At 41.2% G+C, this 20,171-nt stretch overlaps 1 protein-coding gene across 1 annotated transcript in view; it reads right to left on the bottom strand.

Annotated features, from left to right (window-relative positions):
* LOC121548328 (phosphorylase b kinase regulatory subunit beta) overlaps positions 1-20,171 on the bottom strand; it is a gene marked incomplete at its 3' end in the record, with an annotated part of 46,986 nt that overhangs the window by 15,335 nt on the left and 11,480 nt on the right. The window contains 9 exon segments of the mRNA XM_045220030.1: positions 1,365-1,562; positions 2,114-2,209; positions 6,292-6,355; positions 8,181-8,296; positions 10,351-10,431; positions 10,569-10,649; positions 10,651-10,677; positions 13,887-13,986; positions 17,039-17,177. Coding sequence (XP_045075965.1) covers positions 1,365-1,562; positions 2,114-2,209; positions 6,292-6,355; positions 8,181-8,296; positions 10,351-10,431; positions 10,569-10,649; positions 10,651-10,677; positions 13,887-13,986; positions 17,039-17,177 — 902 coding nt within the window.

Below are 20,171 nucleotides of genomic sequence, written 5' to 3'. Positions count from 1 at the left end.
GAAACTTTAAAGTTTAGTGGCTCAGATTATTCCCATATTTTGGGATCAATGTGTCCTCTGAGCTGAGGCTTTTCCTCCCTTTGTGTTGTGTTTTCCCCTGTTGAATCCAAGCTCATTAATTCTGGGAGGTCAGTGCTGCGGCAAATACAATGATTTGCTCAGTGTTAAGTAGATGCCCTGCTCCAAATTCACACTCTGCAGGCACAGCCACTAATCCTGAAGTAAATATGCCTTCAGTTGGGATTTATCAACGGCAGAGCAGACACATTTGCGTGACTTCTGTCGTAGGAAAACAAAAGTTGGATTAACCCTTTACACTCGTACCCGTATACAGGTTGAAAATGGCAGATTTGGTCATTGATAAGCGCCTAAATTGGAACGCAGTGGCTGTACAGTAACATGCTATAAATTACGTCAGAGCTCAGTCCTGCGCTTCACAGCGCTGTACGGGTTTTGACTGACAGACGTTCTGAACTTGAGCACTGAACGCGACAAGAAATTGCCCCATCCCTCCCGCTAAATTGGGCAACTTTGGCAAAAAATGTGTTGTCTGAGTGAGGGAACCACGCATCTGAATGCAGTCGTGATTCCATTCTATGCGCACCAAAATTGCGATCTAATTCCCTAGTGATAGCCTAAGACTGCAAGATCGTATTTTATAATTTAGCTAGTCATTTTGGCAATAGAACAAGCTTTCAAATTATACCCACCTGACCCAGATTGCGATTTATAATCATGGATCGTAATTGTGTAAAGGCGGGTGGGGATACAGGGCTGTGTTCTAAAGAAAACAACTACAAGTCTGCTTGCTCTAGTTCCTCAACATCACAGCTAGGAGAGCTCAAAATAGCACCTTATAGTTGAAGACTCTTCTTTGAGTCATAAAGGTGCATTGAAATTACTTAGGAACTGTGTACACTTTGGAGAGGTGTGTGGCCACTTGGAAACACCAGTTAGACCTCTCACTCAAACCCTTTTCAAATGTTCATGTTACTGAATGTATCTAGAGTATTTTCAGATTTTGTTATGAACAAATGCGGCGAAAAGTACAGTAAATGTCAAGTGCACATAAAATCAACAGTGTAATGTTTGGATTCACTCGTGTCAGGTAAACTGTTGTGTCCTCACGTTTAGTCTAATAATTTTCCCATAATGTCCAAACTGTTCCCTTTTAATTCCTACCATGGTTATGCATTTCCATATTTCTTATGTAAGAAACATTTCTATTTAGCCCTATCCATATAGACCAATTCCCACTAGTGTAAGGCGTTTTAAGAGCTGAAATTGAAAAAGTCAAGTCAGAGTAGCGCATGTTAGTCATCACAATCAGTCTGTAGGGTTGGCTTTTAAACTAAACCACAGACCTTCATCTCAGCCGGTTTGTAGTGTCTCCTGTTCTTGTCCTCATTGGCGGTCCTGTAGCCGTCACGCAGGAAGCGCTTGAAGCCGTACTTCCCCTTTAGCTTGCGCACCACCTTGTCCAGGGTCTGACTGTAGAGGGCGTCGTCATCCACAGCGAACGCAGGGTAGCTGATGCAGGGCAGGAGGGCAGCGTCCGTATTCTGTATTGGGGTTCAAAGGGGGTTTAAAATGTGTAACATTTAAACACAGATACCCGCTTTTGATCATTTCTTAAGCAAACTCTTCACCCCCATGTGCCAGCTGTCTCCAGTTAGTTAGTAAAGGGTTAAGCGACCCACTCTCTCCCTGCTAATGGCCACTTTCCAACATTAAAGGGGCTGACATTTAATAACATATTAGTAAGAGACTCATATATAATTAAGATGCTCAACGTTTTACTTGCATAAGCCTTGTACTGTCCTCCCCTCAGCCATTCAACCCCTTCCTCTCCAGCCCTCTCTCACTCCAACCCCACCTCTCCCTCCTATTAGCCCATGTTGTAGCTGTAGCTCCAATGCATTTCTTCGATCTCCCCTAATTAAACCAATTCATTTACTGGAGCACTTTTCTGTCTAGTTGCTATTACTACCGGAGAAAAATGATTATTGCCCTCTATACTGGTGAACTGGGAGACTGGACTGGTCACTGAGCCAATACATCATACCTGGTACAGTGGTATTTAGCAATGAGTGGTTTAATTATCTTTACTCACGTGGGATCTGGATTCTCTGGGTAGGAGGGAGGACAGTGTCTGTCTGTTCCTGTTGTGGGCATCCAGGTCCACGAAGATGACAGACCAAGAGCAACCCTGCAGAACAACAGAGATGACAAGAGTCAAATTCACTGGTGGTTGTTAGGTTGACGTGGCTCAGACAAGGTCTGATACTGTTTCGCTGTGGATGAAAATTGTAGTGCTTCCATTTTGTCACTATGCAAGACTCAACGTAGCCTGCATGCTTAAATGTTTGGACATAATGCACATATCAAACCTGGTCGAAAACAGACTTTCACAGCCAATCAGAACTCAAAACATGAAACATCTAGGACATATTTATATTTATTCCCTCTTCGAGCACCATTTGTTTCCGTCCATGCCTTTGAACAGTGCCAGTAGTGAGCCATGGACTGCAGGGCATGGATGGCAGCTACTGGCTGTTCCCAGCATGGCCTGATACAGGCCTGTCACACTACAGCTGTCACCACCACTTCCACTAGCTCCCTGAAAAGAAGCCTTAATACGCAGGAAACACAAGCATTTCGCTACACCCGCAATAACATCTGCTAAATATGTGTATGTGACCAATAACCTTTGATTTGATTTGTGACACTCGCTCACGCACGGACACACCTACCAACGTGCACGGACACACGTACCAACGTGTACACACACAAACACAGACACAGACACAGACACACACACACTACATAGCACATTCTCCACATAGCAGAATACCTGTTTGTTTATGTTACTGTGAATTCAGCTCTGAGGATGAAGTGCTGGACACTAAACATTTAAATGAAAGCCACACACTCAGAGCCTCCAACATCTCACCTACCGCCCCTGCAGAGCAAAACCAGCTTCGAAAGCAGCAATATTACAACTTTACTCTTACAAAAGAGTCAGTATTACACAACCATTTGATATTTTTGGGTACAAAGCTAAAAAGCATTGTGTTTTTCTATGCTTTGAGCACAGTGCGGGGGCACTCCAACCCATGAAGGGCCAACCAATCACCTCGATACCACATCATGTTGTTAGACTGCAAACTCTTTACCCACATTATGAATACCTACCCACAACCCCCTCTGTTGAGATGAGGGCCTGAGTGCTTTTTCTGTGTTAGTTTACTGTACCATCTTTGGATTAACACACCTCATACATTTCTGTTACAAATGTTCCTGGACACGTTTCTTCACTAATACCTCAACAGTGTTCACATTAAGGTAAAAAACATACAATCTAAGCAGTTTCTGCACAATGCATTATGTATGCTGCTTTCAAACAAGCCGACCAAAGCTTTTAGCCATCAGAGTGACTATCATCAGGCCTGCTGTAGTGATTTACAGTACATACTGCATGGTTTGGTGGAATGGGATGTAAATGATTGTGACAGCACAGAACGTGGTCTCCACGGTGACCTACACTTCTTAGTACCATACCTTTATTGACAGCACTCCACACTTTGCTGTGAAGCAGGTAGTCACTTAATAAGCTGACAACCCACACATAAAAGTTGGGTCAAGTTAGTGATTGGCTCCCTCTCGACCATTGTGCTCTGGCTAGTCATTGATTGGCTGTTGCCTCTAAGGAACACAGCTGGGGAGAGTCACTGATCATGGCTTATTGTCAGTTGAAAATCTGGAGGAAGTCACAGGTGCACTGAGATCTGGCTATCATGAATAACCTATGTGATGACTCATAGCCACTCCATCCCCACTGTGGGCCACACAGTAGGCCCAGACACACCAACCACTACTATACTACTGCCGAATGACAGGAACCAAACCCAGTGGGGCACAGAGTTTAATCTAAAACTCTGATCATCAATGAGTCAATTTAACATAATTGGCAGTTAATTAATTAGATGACGGAGGCGGCTAAGGAGAAGAGCCCTCCATTAAATCACTGATCATAGTAGCAAAAAAGACGATAGCAATCCCACGGGGGGCCAGTATGAAAAAAAAAATATAATGTATGCACTCACTAACTGTAAGTCGCTCTGGATAAGAGCATCTGCTAAATGACTAAAATGTAATGTAAATGCAATCATAAGGTGCCTGCAGAAAGTATTCACACCCCTTGACTTTTACCACATTTTGTTTTGTTACAAAGTGGGATTAAAATGGATTAAAATTGTCATTTTTGTCAACGATCAACACAAAATACACAAAAACAATGATCAAAAATAAAACACTAATATATCTTGATTAGATAAGTATTCAACCCCCTGAGTCAATACATGTTAGAATCACCTTTGGCAGCAATTACAGCAGAGTCTTGCTGGGTAAGTCTCTAAGAGCTTTCCACACCTGGATTGTGTGACATTTGCCCATTATTATTTTCAAAAATTCTTCAAGCTCTTTCAAATTGGTTATTGATCATTGCTAGACAACCATTCTAAGGTCTTGCCATAGATTTTCAAGCAGATTTAAGTCAAAACTGTAACTCGGCCACTCAGGAACATTCACTGTCTTCTTGATAAGGAACTCCAATGTAGATTTGGCCTTGTGTTTTAGGTTATTGTCCTGCTGAAAGGTGAATTCATCTCCCAGTGTCTGGTGGAAAGCAGACTGAAGCAGGTTTTCCTCTAGGATTTTGCCTGTGCTTACCTTCATTCCGTTTCTTTTTTATCCTGAAAAACTCCCCAGTCCTTAATGATTACAAACATACCCATAACATGATGCCTTGTTGCAAACAGGATACATGATTTGGAATATTTTTATTCTGTACAGGCTTCCTTCTTTTCACTCTATCAATTAGGTTAGTATTGTGGAGTAACTACAATGTTGTTGATGCACCCTCAGTTTTCTCCTATCACAGCCATTAAACTCTTTAACGGTCTTTAAAGTCACCATTGGCCTCATGGTGAAATACCTGAGCGGTTTCTTCCTCTCCGGCAACTGAGTTAGGAAGGACGCCTGTATCTTTGCAGTGACTTGGTGTATTGATACACCATCTAAAGTGTAATTAATAACGTCACCATACTCAAAGGGATACTTAATGTCTGCTTTTAAAAAAAATCTACCAATAGGTGCCCTTTGTGAGGCGTTGGAAAACCTCCCTGGTCTTTGTGGTTGAATCTGTGTTTGCAATTCACTGCTCGACTGAGGGACCTTACAGATAATTGTATGTGTGGGGTACAGAGATGAGGTAGTCATTCAAAAATCATGTTCAAACACAATTATTGCACACAGAGTGAGTCCATGCAACTTACATTTTAAATCCTGAACCTATTTAGGCTTGCCATAACAAAGGGGTTGAATACTTATTTACTTATTTAAAAAAAAGAAAGTAAAAACATCATTCCACTTTGACATTATGGGGTATTGTGTGTAGGCCAGTGACAAAAAAATATCAATTTAATCCATTTGAAATTCAGGCTGTAACACAGTAAAAATGTGGAAAAAGTCAAGGGGTGTGAATCCTTTCTGAAGACACTGTATATTACTATAGGTAAGATTATCTTTTATGGGAGGTTCACATGGGACACAATTAAGTTTATATGCTTTATTTGCTTGAAATGCTCCGTGCTGTGTGCATGGAAAAGAACAAAATGGAAAAGAAAGAAAACTGTTTTGAGAAAAACAAGAATGCTATGTGGAAATATTTCCATTTTCAAATCCATTTGCACATATAATGAATGTTCACATTCCTCTCTTTACTTCCTCTACACACCAAAATAAATGAATCCTACAAATGGCTGATCCAGTAAGGACCAAGGAAATCAAGGAAATGGGAACACCAGTAATCTATCAAAGCCGTTAGTGCATAGACATCTAGCTAGTCAGCCCTGAGTACAACACAAGCCCACTCAATAAAACCCCTGAGTGTATAGTTCACTTTCCACACATCAAAAAAATTATGATAATCAGGTAATTTGCATCACATCACCGGCTTCAGATGAATTCAATATTTCTCTGAGAACTGTTGTGCTATGATCATCTATAAGATCTTGAAGATGGATGGAGATGTAATGGGACTCCCGATTTGAAATATAAATCAGTTACACACTATCTATAATGCAATCTTAATGCATCAGACGCTGTTTCACCAGAGCTGAATACACAGTTCGGTCATTAAAATCCTAAACTCTTATCTTCAGAGTAAGTGAGGACAATGTCTGGGTCTCTTGACAGAACGTTGATGAAGTTAGAAAATAAATCAAATACCTGATTCCCAAACAGGTTGAATCCATTGATAGCCTCGAGAGCAGCTTTGGCCAGCCCCACAGAACTGGAAAAAAAGAACATGTTTTAGAAACCCAATATAAACCTTTAAGCACAGTCTATAGTATTTATAATTGAAATACCGTAGCCTACACGTTTTCTGTTCTGTTCCATAGCTCCAGGTTATATTATTACATGCAAGGCTAACATGCACAGGTTACTTTATATAGATACTTTATAAAGGGGGGTTTGGTTACACTTTTTATGAAACCCCTATGTATAAGGCACATGACACCCAAAACTAACACCCCTTGACTTGTAATGAGCCTTACATATATATATATATACTGTAAACGCCTACAAGCATTCATTTGAATGCTTTTATAATTTAATACAAACAGGTGACTGATAGATATGATTGTTGCTGGGAGGGGGCTGTAATCATAGTCCACTTTACTATGCAGAGAAAACAGCAGTCAATTTCTCTGTCATTTTGCTTTCCTTTCCCTCTTAATAGCTCTCTATAAAATGAAGAAGAAAACATGGCAAGGATAGTTGCAAGATATGCTGACAAATAAAAAGATGTTCAATACCGCAAACTGAGCCCAAATCGATACAAAAATGCTAAAAATAAGAGAACCAGCTCTCCGAAACACAACTTCAGCTCTCTCTCTGACGAAATCATCCGCAATGATCACAATCAAGCAACATGAGGCTTTTTGAAAGTCTATTGATTTTCTGGCTGAACCTGCCTGAAAAATATGCCTAAGAGCTGTCAACACTTCTGAGTGAGTGAGTGTGACGCCTTGGTCGAAAGTTTAAAAAAATATATGAATATGCACATGGTGCTGTAGTTTCAGGCAGCAGGGTGGCATTGGGTAAAAATATTACCAAGTTGCAGACTACAAGCACAACACAGTATCTTGTAATACTATTTTCACAAAAGGGAGAAGCATACATACAGTAACATACTATTCTATGTTGTAATTAATCCAGACTGATATTGACAGCTTCTGTAAACACGTCCCAATGAGTGCAGTCAGGGTTAAAAAATTATGCAGTTGAACATTTTTGAACAAAGCAAACTATTACTACATATTACATCTATAATTAGGTTGCTATATCTTTTACTTGGTAAGAGATTGCCAAGGGGTAACCAAGAGCTCGATAGCACTACAGCTTAGCCATTTTTGCACAAACTCAATACCATCTATGATTGATGACATTAACATTGTTTTATAATGACTTCCATTTTCCTTTCAGCTGAGCTTGAATGTCATGATTGAAGTCTCTAGATGAAGACATTTATCACAGCTTTCTCTGACACTCAGCCACACAGGCCTGCCTACCCATCGGCAGTCTGGTACACTGAGTTAATGGAACTGTTGTTTCCCCATTGTAACTGTGCCTGAAACTTAGTGAATGACTCCGCATTAAGATAATGAACTCAGAAAGTATTTGCATGTACAATTTAAATTCTGCCCTGCAATTGTTCTCTGTTTACATACTGGATATTAATGTGTATTATGGAAAGTGAACTTCAAATCAGTCATTCTGAATTTGACTAACGAACATGGTATCGAATTATTGTCTGTATAGAATATAAAGTCTGTCATTTTTCACTAAGAAATGGTGGTAAATTGCAACCAATTTTCCTGCATTCTTTAGGATAAAACAATGTTTTCCAGAGATAAGGGACAGAGGAAACAGAATCATTATCGAGGTCTTGAGAGAGCGAGAGGTAGATCTACTGCTCGAATGATATTCCATCGACATGCGCGGTTTCCCCTTTGCCTTTACCACCCTAAAAACTTGTTTTCGTGGCGAGATGAACACATTCCATGTGTGGAGACTGTCTAGCAATGTATTCACTAGAGGAGGGAAAGACAGACCTGGAGTGCAGCTCAGTGCTTCCATTGTTGTACTTGCTCCCTCTCTCCCACATGCCAAAGTCAGGCACTCTGTACGCCCTCTCTACACAGAACACCAGGTTCTGGATGAATGATACCTGCAGAGGTAGAAAACACAACAATGTCACATCTCTCAATCTCAACATAGAACGCTTTCTCCCTGGAATTATACTGTACTGTGTCATCATATTGTCAAGAGCTCACACAACTTCTGAAGAATGTATTCACATTTAAATGGAATAAACTATTCTCCAATAACTCCCATTTCATGCTAATTTTCTGTAAGTTATTTATTCAACAAAATACATTAACATTTTGCCATTGGTGGCATTACCACTTGTGTCCTCCATGTTAAAATACAAACATCACCCAGTCACATGGGTAGTCAAAACCATGTCTTTAATTTCATCTGGAACAAGCAGGAATGGCTCTCCTCTATGCGGAAGAATGAGACTACAGGAGAGAAGGAACTCAGAAAATATTTAAATGATGACTTCGAGGCCATGAAGGAAAAATTTGAAAGTACCGGGGGAGATGTGACTGAGAACAGTTTTAATTTAAACGGAGCGAAACAGAGAGGGCCTAAAGCGTACAAAAATGGGGCAGGCAAGGAGGGAAGACAGGGGACGAAACAGAGCCACTGAAATAGGGACATTGTGGGTTATTTTATTTGGGGCTTGAATAGAATGATTCAAGTAAGGATCTTTATGGCATTTATTTTTACACAATACAAAACATACACATACAAAAGACCACATACAGACGCACAGAAACATCAACGACCTCACACCTGCTCAGACCCACCTGTTCTCACTCCTATCTCCAGTGCCTGCCCTACACTCTGCCACCTGCCTCAAACTGCACCATTTTGTTCCTCTCCGTCACCCACGCTCTTTCAATATTTAGATAATGAAGCATATGATTTTTCCATTTGTCTTAACGATGGAAGATATTTCTGGTATCTTGATAGTATCTTAATGAATGTTACTGTCACAAATGGCTGCATACACACACACACAAAGCATCTACTGTACCTGTATTAATACTGCAATGAAGATTCAATTGAACTGAACTTTCAGTCGGGAAAATATACTGAACGACTGCTAAGAGACAAAATTGGACTAATGAGATTTTTTAAAAGAATTATTTAAATGCGGTGCAGAAATAACACACATTAAAAGTCCTATTTCCTGCTCATTTGTTCTGATGTAGATTAATAAAATGATGCATGCACGTTGATTTCATGCTGCTCTTTACTTATATTATCCAGCTCAATAAGCACTGTTTAAATGGGCAAATTAGGTCTGCTTTGCAAATAGGACTGGCCACATTGAAGCTACACAAGCAATTGGTTTGCCGTTGGGAGAAAACAAAACTATTTTGATTGTGAGGGCTTCCTTTTCTGTAAACAAAGTGAATGTTCACTGTAATTGCTTCACGGCGTAATGTTCTAGAACATCTCTATCTTTTAAGATAAGCCAAACAAGTCTGGATAAACAAATGCTTTTTCTGAAGGCAATAATTTCACCCCGTGCCTAAAAGCTCCCAGTGAGCAGACAACTGAATTAAGAGATGGAATTAATGGATTTCAAATCTCCCAAAGGGCTATAAAAACAGGAGACAGAGAATGAACAGCACTACTGCTGCAGCCACCTTAAAGTACCACTACTACAAATGAGTTACTATTTCTTTAGCTGGGCGTTTTACTATAGCTCCAACTCAATAACTTGCTCACTAATGAAAAGGAGTGCTGAATAAGTTAGTGTAGCTAGCTCATAATTTCGATGTCGAGAGGCAGGTGTATTGAATTTCAAAACTGTTATATAGTCATCACATCACATTAAATTGTTGTGTTTCTAAAGATGCATGCACCTTTAACAACTGCTTATTCAGCTGCTGCCTCTACTATTACTATTGACTGCATCAGGGCACTTTGGCACATAGGAGCTTTCTTGGCTTGTGTTGTTTATAGTGTAGTCTGTATGTTTGTTTCTGCTCCCTGCTGACACAGGGTTTCCCCTTGGGGATCAATAAAGTATTATCAACGTATCTAAATCACTATGAAGAAGCCATGTTGTGTAAGAGTCATGCTCTGCAGACAGATGTGTTCTTTCTGAGAGAGAGGTCATGTGACTTGGCCAGTGGGCCGTACCTCATCCGTGTTGTAGATTATCTGGAGGCCGGAGCAGATCATCTCCACCAAATAGAGCAGGAACAGGGACAAGGCATCAATCTGACAGAGGGAGACAGGGAGATGGCATTTACAATGGTGAAGAATGTAAGACCGGAATCCGTTCGGACTTAATTCATTATCTATAGGGTATTGCACTACACAGCATCAAAGCTGTCAATGTTTGTGAGAGTGTGTACCTGTAGGTGATGGTAGTCATTGTAGGACAGAATCTCATCTCCTGTGTCTACATTGAATATTGAGTGCAGGCACTTGGAGGGGCTGGGGATCCTGTTTGAATTGCTCCACCTGAAATATAGAGAATGTGAAGAAAGAGAGTGAAAGGAAGAGAAAGAGAGAGAGAAGGGGCAAATCCATAAAAGATGCATCTTGCTCACCGGGCATCTTTCCATTATTTATCCTAACCTCACAAAAGGTAAGTGATGTGAAAACCAGGACTGGGATGGCTCATGGATATTCCACTGTGTCATCACTAGGACACATACTACAATTTTCCTCAAATTAATGTCTCTGAAGACATGAGCAAACCACTCATAAAAATTGTCACAGGACAGGTATGAATATTTCAAACAGACATCCCATTTATTTCATCATGGTGCATTAAGCAATTCCTGAGTCATGTAAAAGATGTACACATGTGACTTTCCTCCTCAAACCATCCCAGGTCAGATTTGTGTGATTCACATAGTGACTCACTCTGGTTGAGTTTGCTTCACACAGCGCATGAGCGGATGATTTTGTGCCAACATTTGGCACTGACCGAACCAATCCTTCCGGCACACTCAAAACGTTATAAACAAGTGTCCCATTTTAACTTCTGTAGGCTAGCTGTAGGTCAACAGGGACATACCCCTGTCCCAGATTTACATTGTTCTGTTCTGCTGAGCTTGTCAACCCACTGCATAACTAGTTGGTATGGAAAATGGCTGCAACTGCAATGTAGTCTATAAGATGAACAAAGCAGGTACAGTGGGGAGAACAAGTATCTGATACACAGCCGATTTTGCAGGTTTTCCTACTTACAAAGCATGTAGAGGTCTGTAATTGTTATCATAGGTACACTTCAACTGTGAGAGACAAAAATCCAGAAAACCACATTGTATGATTTTTAAGTAATTAATTAGCATTTTATTGCATGACATAAGTATTTGATATATCAGAAAAGCAGAACTTAATATTTGGTACAGAAACCTTTGTTTGCAATTACAGAGATCATACGTTTTCTGTAGGTCTTGACCAGGTTTGCACACACTGCAGCAGGGATTTTGGCCCACTCCTCCATACAGACCTTCTCCAGATCCTTCAGGTTTCGGGGCTGTCGCTGGGCAATACGGACTTTCAGCTCCCTCAAAAGATTTTCTATTGGGTTCAGGTCTGGAGACTGGCTAGGCTACTCCAGGACCTTGACATGCTTCTTACGAAGCCACTCCTTAGTTGCCCTGGCTGTGTGTTTCGGGTCGTTGTCATGCTGGAAGACCCAGCCACGACCCATCTTCAATGCTCTTACTGAGGGAAGGAGGTTGTTGGCCAAGATCTCGCGATACATGGCCCCATCCATCCTCCCCTCAATAAGGTGCAGTCGTCCTGTCCCCTTTGCAGAAAAGCATCCCCAAAGAATGATGTTTCCACCTCCATACTTCACGGTTGGGATGGTGTTCTTGGGGTTGTACTCATCCTTCTTCTTCCTCCAAACACGGCGAGTGGAGTTTAGACCAAAAAGCTCTATTTTTGTCTCATCAGACCACATGACCTTCTCCCATTCCTCCTCTGGATCATCCAGATGGTCATTGGCAAACTTCAGAAGGGCCTGGACATGCACTGGCTTGAGCAGGGGGACCTTGCGTGCGCTGCAGGATTTTAATCAATGACGGCGTAGTGTGTTACTAATGGTTTTCTTTGAGACTGTGGTCCCAGCTCTCTTCAGGTCATTGACCAGGTCCTGCCGAGTAGTTCTGGGCTGATCCCTCACCTTCCTCATGATCATTGATGCCCCACGAGGTGAGATCTTGCATGGAGCCCCAGACCGAGGGTGATTGACCGTCATCTTGAACTTCTTCCATTTTCTAATAATTGCGCCAACAGTTGTTGCCTTCTCACCAAGCTGCTTGCCTATTGTCCTGTAGCCCATCCCAGCCTTGTGCAGGTCTACAATTTTATCCCTGATGTCCTTACACAGCTCTCTGGTCTTGGCCATTGTGGAGAGGTTGGAGTCTGTTTGATTGAGTGTGTGGACAGGTGTCTTTTATACATGTAACGAGTTCAAACAGGTGCAGTTAATACAGGTAATGAGTGGAGAACAGGAGGGCTTCTTAAACAATAACTAACAGGTCTGTGAGAGCCGGAATTCTTACTGGTTGGTAGGTGATCAAATACTTATGTCATGCAATAAAATGCAAATTAATTACTTATAAATCATACAATGTGATTTTCTGGATTTTTGTTTTAGATTCTGTCTCTCACAGTTGAAGTGTACCTATGATAAAAATTACAGACCTCTACATGCTTTGTAAGTAGGAAAACCTGCAAAATCGGCAGTGTATCAAATACTTGTTCTCCCCACTGTAACTGTTGCGTTCCAAAATAGCCTAACATTTGTATTGAAAGTGCATTTTCACAATAGTGCAGTTTATGAATCTTGTCAAATGTCACTGTGTGTCAGTGTGAGTGTGAGTGTGGGTGTGTGTGTGTGTGTGTGTGATCTTAGCGTTAAATAAATGGTTACGGAGTAAAATCTGTCAGAACACATTTGAGAAGCTTGAGTTGTGTGGTTAATCCATTAAGACTGTGTTTAGTTTCCTTGGTACATTGTGGTAAACTTTGATGCCCTCTCTTTAATGCCTTTTATGGGTCTGTAGTTTTTTTTTATATTATAACATTCTCTAGTCCCTCTGTATTGTGGGTCCATTAAAAATTGCATGTTCTCTGTGAATGCAAGAGACAGATGTTAATGAGCGCTGCACTGTGTAATTAACTGAATAAACGGTGCATTATAATTAAGACACAGAAAAGCTTTCCCATAAATTAGGCGTCAAGGTCATGAGTAAATGAAAAAAACAAACAATTTCAAAGGCAACAGAGATGTGCAATTACAGACCAGAACATTAGAAAAAAATAATTTAAGAATAGCGTTCTATTGGTCTATAAAAAATAGAAATGCTTCTATTTTGACTGAACGGTCTGCTCAATTACTTTACACAAAAGTGTCCTGTTGAGGCAAAAACCATTTGGAAACCTGTATGTTATTCCGTCCACATAGAGATAAAACCAATCAAAGCGTGAGATAGTAAACCGCTGAAGCATGAGAACTGAGAGAAGATCAGTAAAAGTGAAAGGACAGATCTTTATCTTTCCCCCCACTAGTGACAGTTTCTGTGTTAGCTAAAATCTATATTCATTACTGGATAATGGCATTTGTTTAGATCACTAAGCATGAACTACAGTGTTAAAAATAACTTTCCTGTGGTCCTATGGTCTGACGTTCTCGTTTGTGGACTCACCTTGTCAGACTGGCGCATGTAACAGTAGAGGACACCCCTCATGCACTTGATGGCTGAGTGCTCCAGCTCATGGGTGCGTCCCATGTCATCATCGATGCGTCTGCAAGTCAGGGTTGATCGTCGCCATGTTCCACAATGAGACAGAGAAAAACGTCCCAATGAGCAGGAGAGCATGTTAAATCAACCTAAATTATCCTACTTCACTGCACAGACTTACTATGGTCTGGTTATCCTGTCTGTGCCTACAATAACGGTACATATTAAATGAGACAACTCATTGTATTTGTACACAGTCATAGACAGGTTTAGAATTATCGACAGTTGTTATGCCTTTGTCCTCCAAAAGCATAACACAGGCAAGGACATACTACATTCCAATTGATCTCTCATCAAATTCATATTTGAAAATCACCCAAATGCTTCCAGTGTACTATTGACATAAACAATGGCATCTACAGTGCATTCGGAAAGTATTCAGACCTCTTCCCTTTTTCCAAATTTTGTTACGTTACAGCCTTAATCTACAATCCATTCAATACATTTTTTCCCTCATCAATCTACACACCATACCCCATAATGACAAAGCGAAAAGATTTTTTTGCACATTTGCAAAATAAAAAAACGGAAATACCTTATTTACATAAGTATTTCAGACCCTTTGCTATGAGACTCGAAATTGAGCTCAGGTACATCCTGTTTCCATTGATCATCCTTGAGCTGTTTCTACAACTTGATTGGAGTTCACCTGTGGTAAATTAAATTGATTGGACATGATTTGGAAAAGGCACACACCTGTCTATATAAAGGTCCCACAGTTGACAGTGCATGTCAGAGCAAAAACCAAGCCATGAGGTCGAAGGAATTGTCCATAGAGCTCCGAGACAGCATTGTGTCGAGGAACAGATCTGGGGAAGGGTTACCAAAACATTTCTGCAGCATTGAAGGTCCCCAAGAACATAGTGGCCTCCATCATTCTTAAATGGAATAAGTTTGGAACCACGAAGACTCTTCCTAGAACTGGCCGTCCGGCCAAACTGAGCAATCGGGGGAGAACGGCTTTGGTCAGGGAGGTGACCAAGAACCCGACGGTCACTCTGACAGAGATGGGAGAACCTTCCAGGAAGACAACCATCTCTGCAGCACTCCACCAATCTGGCCTTTATGGTAGAGTGGCCAGACGAAAGCCACTCCTCAGCAAAAAGCACATGACAGCCCGTTTGGAGTTTGCCAAAAGGGCACCTAAAGGACTCTCAGACCATGAGAAACAAGATTTTCTGGTCTGATGAAACCAAGATTGAACTCTTTGGCCTGAATGCCAAGCATCACGTGGAGAGGAAACCTGGCACCATCCCTACGGTGAAGCATGGTGGTGGCAGCATCATGATGTGGGGCTGTTTTTCAGCAGCAGGGACTGGGAGACGATGAACGGAGCAAAGTACAGAGAGATCCCTGATGAAAACCTGCTCCAGAGCACTCAGGACCTCAGACTGGGGCAAAGGTTCACCTTCCAACATGACAATGACCCTAAGCACACAGCCAAGACAACACAGGAGTGGCTTCGGGACAAGTCTCTGAATGTCCTTGAGTGGCCCAGCCAGAGCCCGGACCTGAACCTGATCTAACATCTCTGGAGAGACCTGAAAATAGCTGTGCAGCGACGCTCCTCATCCAACCTGACAGAGCTTGAGAGCATCTGCAGAGAAGAATGGGAGAAACTCCCCAAATACAGGTATGCCAAGCTTGTAGCATCATACCCAAGAAGACTCGAGGCTGTAATCGCTGAGTAAAGGGTCTGAATACTTATTTTATTAATTAGCATAAAATTCAAAAAAACTGTTTTTGCTTTGTCATTATGGGCTATTGTGTGTACTGTATATTGATGAGGGGGAAAAACAATTTAATCAATTTTAGAATAAGGCTGTAACGTAACAAAATGTGGAAAAAGTGAATGGGTCTGAATACTTTCCGAATGCACTGTTAAGTAGGCCTAGCGTATGTTTTCATGAATGACATTCATTTACTTTTAATCATACATTTCCACCAGTGCAGTAGACTTACTGGACACACAGACATGGGCATCTGCCCATCCATCCACCGATTCACTCCAATCTAGTGCACCCACTCCAGTCACACTCCAGTCCCCTCTCTAGTCACATTGAGGGTAAGTAATGGCTTGGGCCTGTGCTGTCAGATTGGAATCATCTTAATTACATTTCCTGTGACATATGCTAATGGAAAGACACCATGACGGATGAGTAGGCACCTCTGGTCTACTCGAACACTCTATTTCTACTCTTGTGTCCCCTGGGAGAAATAACGCACACCAGTGGGTTTCGAAAGAGTACTTTGCTACAAGGTCTAGTGGAGAAAGTCCCTGACTATTTTGAGTATCTCAGATCTCCCCTTGAACTTGAGCCCCCTGTGTATGAAGGACACATTGCTACAAAGAACAAAGTGAACTGTTTTATAATCAGAGATACAGAATGTCTGAAGGTGAGAGAATGGTGCCTAGAGTCTACAGAAACATTTGAAGGAAATACGGTGCTGTTGATGTTTAAGCTCTCGTTGACTGAGCGCCCTTATACACTGAGTGTACTAAACATTAAGGACACCTTCCTCATATTGAGTTGTAGGTGCGCCTGGCACCTACTACCATACCCCGTTCAAAGGCACTTAAATATTTTGTCTTGCCCATTTACCCTCTGAATGGCACACATACACAATCCATGTCTCAATTGTCTCAATGCTTAACAATCCTTCTTCAACCTGTCTCCTCCCTTCCATCTACACTGATTGAAGCGGATTTAGCAAGTGACATCAATAAGGGATCCTAGCTTTCACCTGGATTCACCTGGTCAGTCTATGTCATGGGAAGAGCAGGTGTTCCTAGTGTTCTGCGCACTCAGTGTAGTCGATGCTCTATTAAGTGTGCACTACAGCAGCAGCACTACAGGCCAACGCGCAGCACCCCCTTGGCATTACAAAAGCTGACTGCTTTGATTAAGACTACTGGTCCCTGATGGAGCCATTAACTAAGGCTGTACTAGATTCATTATTAAGATCAACTTTAAATGTACAGTGATCTAAGGTGGCTGTAGATACAATGTGTGTGTGTGTGTGTGTGTGTGTGTGTGTGTGTGTGTGTGTGTCACCTGTATGCTAGAGCCAGGGCCCAGGAACTGGCTGCACAGTACAGGGAGTCCCGCACCTTGGCTTCCTTGCAGCTGGAGCATGTCTTGGTAGGGAAGAGGCCAGTGGTAGGGCTTTGGTAGTTCAGAATGGTGGTCTTCACTAGAGAGAGAAACAAGAGAGAGACAGGTGATCCCTCAGGCTTTATAGGCTCAGTGCAGTCTAAATTATATTTTCCCTGTGTGTTGTATCATATTGTACAACAGCTGATTAAACTAACATTGATCAGCGTTATTTCCTGATAGTTGCTGTTTGAAAATACAATCTACACAGGACCTTCTAATCAGCCTGTTTGCATGGGTGGGAGTTTAGGCTTGCCTGGTGACATCACCATGCGGTAAATTGGTTAATAGACTTATAACAAAGAGAGTTATGTTTTCTCCTCCCCACTCAGACCACCCCCAGACAGTCCTAGCTAAATTATTGCTTGATAAATTGTTTTTTTGTCCATTGTAGTGGAATACTATTACAGTAACATACCTAATGGCTGCATTGGGCCGTTAACAAAAACGATGAGAAAATTGTGAAATGTACTGGAAAATAAAGGCATGTTAAGCAGCTATATATATTGTGTAGTTATTGCTGTAAAACATTTAAATTCCAGAGTGACACACATGTTTACCTTCATGGAAATCATCTAAATATTATTTAGCTTAAATATAGTCACAATAAAACAGAAGGCCTGGAATCACAGGAATGAATCTGTCACCACACCACCCTCTACCCCTCCCCTACCTCCTTCAGCGAGGAATAATCTGTCTGAATAGGGTACTTCATTTTTCACCACCACATTATGCCAGAGCAAATGAAGGGGACATCCATTCTGCCAGATCGTTTGTTACAGAGAGTCCGGGTCAATTCAAAGAGACAAAGTCAGCATAGCTGGGATAAAGAGGTGATGGAGGGAATTAAGCAGAATATTAATAAAACCCTTCAGTAACTCGGCAGTGAAAATTACTTTGACCCCAGAGGCTGCTTGGGAAAAAAACACATTAAAAAGGACAGTGCCTCTTCTGACTATGTTTCATATGTTAACCAGAGTTAAAAAGTAGCATCTTATTGGGGTTTCCCCTGGCATTGTGAATGTTAAAAAAAAGCTGATTGAAAAACAGCTAAATTGCTGTGTTATTTTCCCGCCATTTCTCCCCACATGCTCTGGCCAATTTATTATTTTGCTACCAACGATACTTCCTTGTTATACTATGATATTGCTAGTCCATTCAAATATGTGCTTGGTATTACAAATAACAAACGGCAGAGTTGGAAACGCCAACCTACTTCTCCTCACCACTGTCTCACCAAACTGTGAACTAGCTTCTAGTGAGCGCCCACCAGGAGATTCACAGACTTTAGGCACAAGTTCTTCAACCGGGTGTTCAAAACAGCATCGTTTCCGATCTTTTGCTGGATCTCCAGTTCAGATGTGTGAGATTATGGTTGTTTTTCCCTGTGTTTTTGCCTAGTTATTATAGTATTGGCCAATGTATTATTTTGTACTTTCAACTAATTTTCATAATTTATCATCATCTGTAGGCTATTGTAAATAATCTCTGGATCCAGTCTTCTCATCACCTGCACTGTTTAATAAATACCACCTATTTGGTACCTCTGACTCTTCGACTCAACTGTTGCTGCTCCAAGCCCAACTAACTCGACTGCCGAGTCCATAAATGTAACCTACCTTGACTCACTTTTCTTATTCAATCTCTGCTTTAGATTTGGAAAGGCAACATAATGCATTTGAGGCACATCAAAGAGGAAAAATGGCACCTCAGTAAGACTCCTCTGAATCAAAACCACAGTAAAATATGTTATTATTCTCTAACTCCAAAAGACACAGCAGCACTCTAGATGCAAATAAAGTGAGGTTGGAGTTGCTCAATCTCATATCATCCACCAACCTAATGTCCCACTAAAACAACAGCTAATGCTTTAGACACAGTCTGTTTCTTAGAATGGGCCATTCCTGTACTCCCAGACAGTGAAAGAAAGAACAAAAGAAAGAATGAAAGAAAGAAAGAAAAAAGAGAGAAAAGAGAGAGCAAAAGAACGAAAGAGACAGAAAAACATAAAGCTTGTTTTACCATTTCTTAATCTCCCCGAGCCACTGTCAGATAGCAGCCCTATGCCTCTACTATAATCAAGTGGGAGTATAAAACAAGAGGGACTGGAGTGTGATCACATTACCACACAAATAACAAACCTGAGGCCCACACAGGAGATAAAGAAGACAAACTGTGAGGGACAGTGATGTCCCTAATATCATTTGCTCAGAAATGATAGAGAATAAGTCCACACTGCATCATAACAGCATGTAATGCCACAGGCTTTACAATTGCACTTTTTTTGTCGAAAATATAAATAGAAAATGATCTGAATCGTCATTTCATTACCCCTGAGGCAAAAAAAAGGTATTCATCCACTGGCCTGTGCATTGGCGATAACAACTGCTGCTTTGCTCCCTGCTCAAAATTAAACAAGCACATTCAACTGCTACGTACCGACCCACAAAATGAAGCAAGAACATTTCAACATATTGCTATCTCACAGAGAACGCTTCTAAGAGAGCAACAGGGGGCTTGATGCATATTATTGTTACAGTACTCTTTCATTCACTGCTAGTAGAACAAATCACTCACAACCTCACCTAGAGCAATCTCAAGCTTTCACAATTTAAACCAATCTGACTGAGCAGAAAAGGAATGGGAAAAGCACTGTGTAAAATATCACTATAATATAGCCTACATCACCAAACAGTGTGCTGCCACATTATTGCAAAAGCTAAAATTGCATCCGTTTACTGTGTAGACCAAAACATGCACCAAACATATAAAGCTACAGGGGTAACATGAGTAATGAGAGTGATTCACTTTCATCCGGGGAGCTCAGGTGGTGAGAAACACTGATATGTTGTTCTCTTTAGGGATGTCAGTCACCATGACTTCACACTGCAGGACTGGTTTCAGATGAGGGACCAGTTGCTCCCCTAGAATCTTTCGCTTGGCTGCTTTTCCTGTAGCATCCTCATTTCAAACTAGACAGCCTGTGAAATAACACTCACTTCTGGGAAACTTTTTACATCAAAATTTCACAAGT

This window comes from Coregonus clupeaformis, unplaced genomic scaffold (assembly GCF_020615455.1).
Source record: "Coregonus clupeaformis isolate EN_2021a unplaced genomic scaffold, ASM2061545v1 scaf3044, whole genome shotgun sequence".
In the NCBI taxonomy this organism is placed as follows: Eukaryota; Metazoa; Chordata; class Actinopteri; order Salmoniformes; family Salmonidae; genus Coregonus; species Coregonus clupeaformis.
The sequence above is the reverse complement of the archived record's forward strand: the minus strand, read 5'-3'. Positions and strand labels throughout refer to the sequence as shown.